The 2,435-nt window shown below is 45.9% G+C and overlaps 1 protein-coding gene across 1 annotated transcript in view; it reads left to right on the top strand.

Annotated features, from left to right (window-relative positions):
- The window catches only part of galnt10 (UDP-N-acetyl-alpha-D-galactosamine:polypeptide N-acetylgalactosaminyltransferase 10 (GalNAc-T10)), a 30,315-nt gene extending 28,111 nt beyond the window's left edge, over positions 1-2,204 (top strand). The window contains 1 exon segment of the mRNA XM_025065875.1: positions 589-2,204. Within this exon segment, the coding sequence (XP_024921643.1) occupies positions 589-769 (181 nt within the window). The 3' untranslated portion in view covers positions 770-2,204.
- The last annotated feature ends 231 nt before the right edge of the window (positions 2,205-2,435 follow it).

Below are 2,435 nucleotides of genomic sequence, written 5' to 3'. Positions count from 1 at the left end.
GGAAGGAAGCAAGGGTGGAAGGAAGGAAGGGAGGAAAGATGGAAGGAAGGAAGGGTGGAAGGAAGGAAGGAAGGGAGGAAGGAAAGAAGGGGGGAGAGGGGGAGGGAAGAAGGGGAGGGGGGGTCATGATCCAAACCATCAGCACCTGCAGGCTTCAGTTTATAGACCACACCCACCCACACCAAAGTCCATGGAAAAAATCAGAGATTTTAGTTCAGACCAAAGTCCATGGAGAAAATCAGAGATTTTAGTTCAGACCAAAGTCCATGGAGAAAATCAGAGATTTTAGTTCAGACCAAAGTCCATGGAGAAAATCAGAGATTTTAGTTCAGACCAAAGTCCATGGAGAAAATCAGAGATTTTAGTTCAGACCAAAGTCCATGGAGAAAATCAGAGATTTTAGTTCAGACCAAAGTCCATGGAGAAAATCAGAGATTTTAGTTCAGACCAAAGTCCATGGAGAAAATCAGAGATTTTAGTTCAGACCAAAGTCCGTAGGTTAAGGCAGTTATTTTGAGAACGATCCAGGTGTAGTGTTGTCTTTGGTTGTAATCACTGATTCTTTCCTCCCGGTCTGTTCTTCTGATCTGTGTCTGTGCTGCAGGACAAGAGTCTGTACCACCCTGTCAGTAACAGCTGCGTCGACAGCAGCCCCGCTGATCGACGGCTCTTCATGAACACATGTGATCCGTCCTCAGCCAATCAGCAGTGGCTGTTTGAGAGGACCAACTCCACGGTCCTGGAGCACTTTAACCAGGAGAGGAACTGAGACACTGCAGCGTCGGAGAGGACGGACGGGGGACACAGACCAACACTGACACGGGGTTGGACTTGGTCTGTCCAGACTGATGCTGAGGACCAGCTGTGGTCTCACTGGTTGGAGGACTGTCCTGGTCTCTTCTTCAGTTCTGAGAACTGTTTCCCCCGGGTTAGTCGTCGTCAGCTGAGCTTCATTCACCGAACTGTAGCCACGGACCCTGAGGGAGGTGGGACATGTCTTCCAGTGTCCTCTGTCCTCCACTCTTCATCTGTCTCCTCCTCTCCTCTGTCTGTCTCTCATCTGTCCATTCCTCCACCACCCCCCGCCCCCCCCCCAGTTGAACCAACTCATTTGAATCTTTCCTTCCTGGTGAATGTTGGACCAGAGACATTTCTCAATCTTCCCACTTGTGGGCGCTGTTTACACAGGCAGGCAGATTCTACCACTGTGCCACTCGACCTCCTCTGAACCCCTGCTGTGTTTTCTAAGGGTTGGTATTTGTCATCATGGCGATGATGGCTGACTCCTGACCTGTGACCTGTGACCTGACGAGGTCACATCGGTCGGAGCAGAGAAGTCCAAAACCTGTCCTGATTGGCCGTCGGCTGAGTTGACACTCGTCACTTTAAGGTGAAGCCTGGAGAGAACGACCTCTGACCTCTGACCCCGCTCTGTGGGTCAGCTGGATGTGAGGGTATCAAAAGGAATCACAGCGCTCGTCTTTAGAAACGATAAAAAAAAACTTGAATGAATCAGTGCCTTTACAGAACACACACACACACACACACACACACAGCTGTCACTGCTGACTGTGACTCAGGTCACATTTGATTTTTTTAATCCTTGTTTTATTTTCTAATTTTTAAAATTCAAAACGCTCTCTTCTGTTGGTGTTTCTTTTCTGTTTAGAAGAACCTTCTCTGTTCCATGGTCTCAGTCTGGGGTCAGGGTCAGGGTCAGGGTCAGGGTCAGGGTCAGGGTGACCTGAAGTCCAGACTCACATAACAATCATTTAGTGTTCCTAAAAAAAAAAGAACTGCAGAAAATCATTTTTCTTCCAGGACCAAAGAAAATATATAACTATGATAAACATAAATAAATAAATAAAAAAAAATATAAATAAATAAAGATATAAATAAATAAAGATATAAATATAAGCTCGGATCAAAACCGCTGGGAAAATGAAGAAGGAAAGTTTGGGTTTTTTCTGCTTCATCACTTTTGATTTTCTTCAGACTTTTATTTGGTTTCACACCTGCAGCAGTGATGTCATAGATGATGTCATCATCAAACTGGAACACGTTGACCACATACATCCGTCTCTGACCTCTGACCTGTAGGACAGTGTTTTTCTACTGTGGGTAAATATTTATCTGAACTGCAGGAAGTCCAAATGTCTGGTATTTTTGAAAATGAATAAAGTTTTTCTATATTTGGATGAAAACAGAGTGCTTCTCTGATTGGCTGCTCATTGTGGCAGACCAGTGGGTCAAAGGTCAGGGTTCTTGGACAGTGAACACCTCCATGACCAGGAGAGAAGATGAGAAGGTTTTTCAGTCTTGTGAAAGTCCATCTGTGTGAGGTAAGAGTTATGAAAGTTATCATGTTATTATGTGACACTGACCCCCCCTCCACTGACCCCCCCACTAACCCCCCCTCCACTGACCCCTCTCCA

Source organism: Cynoglossus semilaevis, chromosome 19, assembly GCF_000523025.1.
Source record: "Cynoglossus semilaevis isolate Cse_v1.0 chromosome 19, Cse_v1.0, whole genome shotgun sequence".
NCBI classification, from domain to species: domain Eukaryota; kingdom Metazoa; phylum Chordata; class Actinopteri; order Pleuronectiformes; family Cynoglossidae; genus Cynoglossus; species Cynoglossus semilaevis.
Note: the sequence above shows the minus strand (reverse complement) of the source record. Positions and strands in the feature narration are given on the sequence as shown.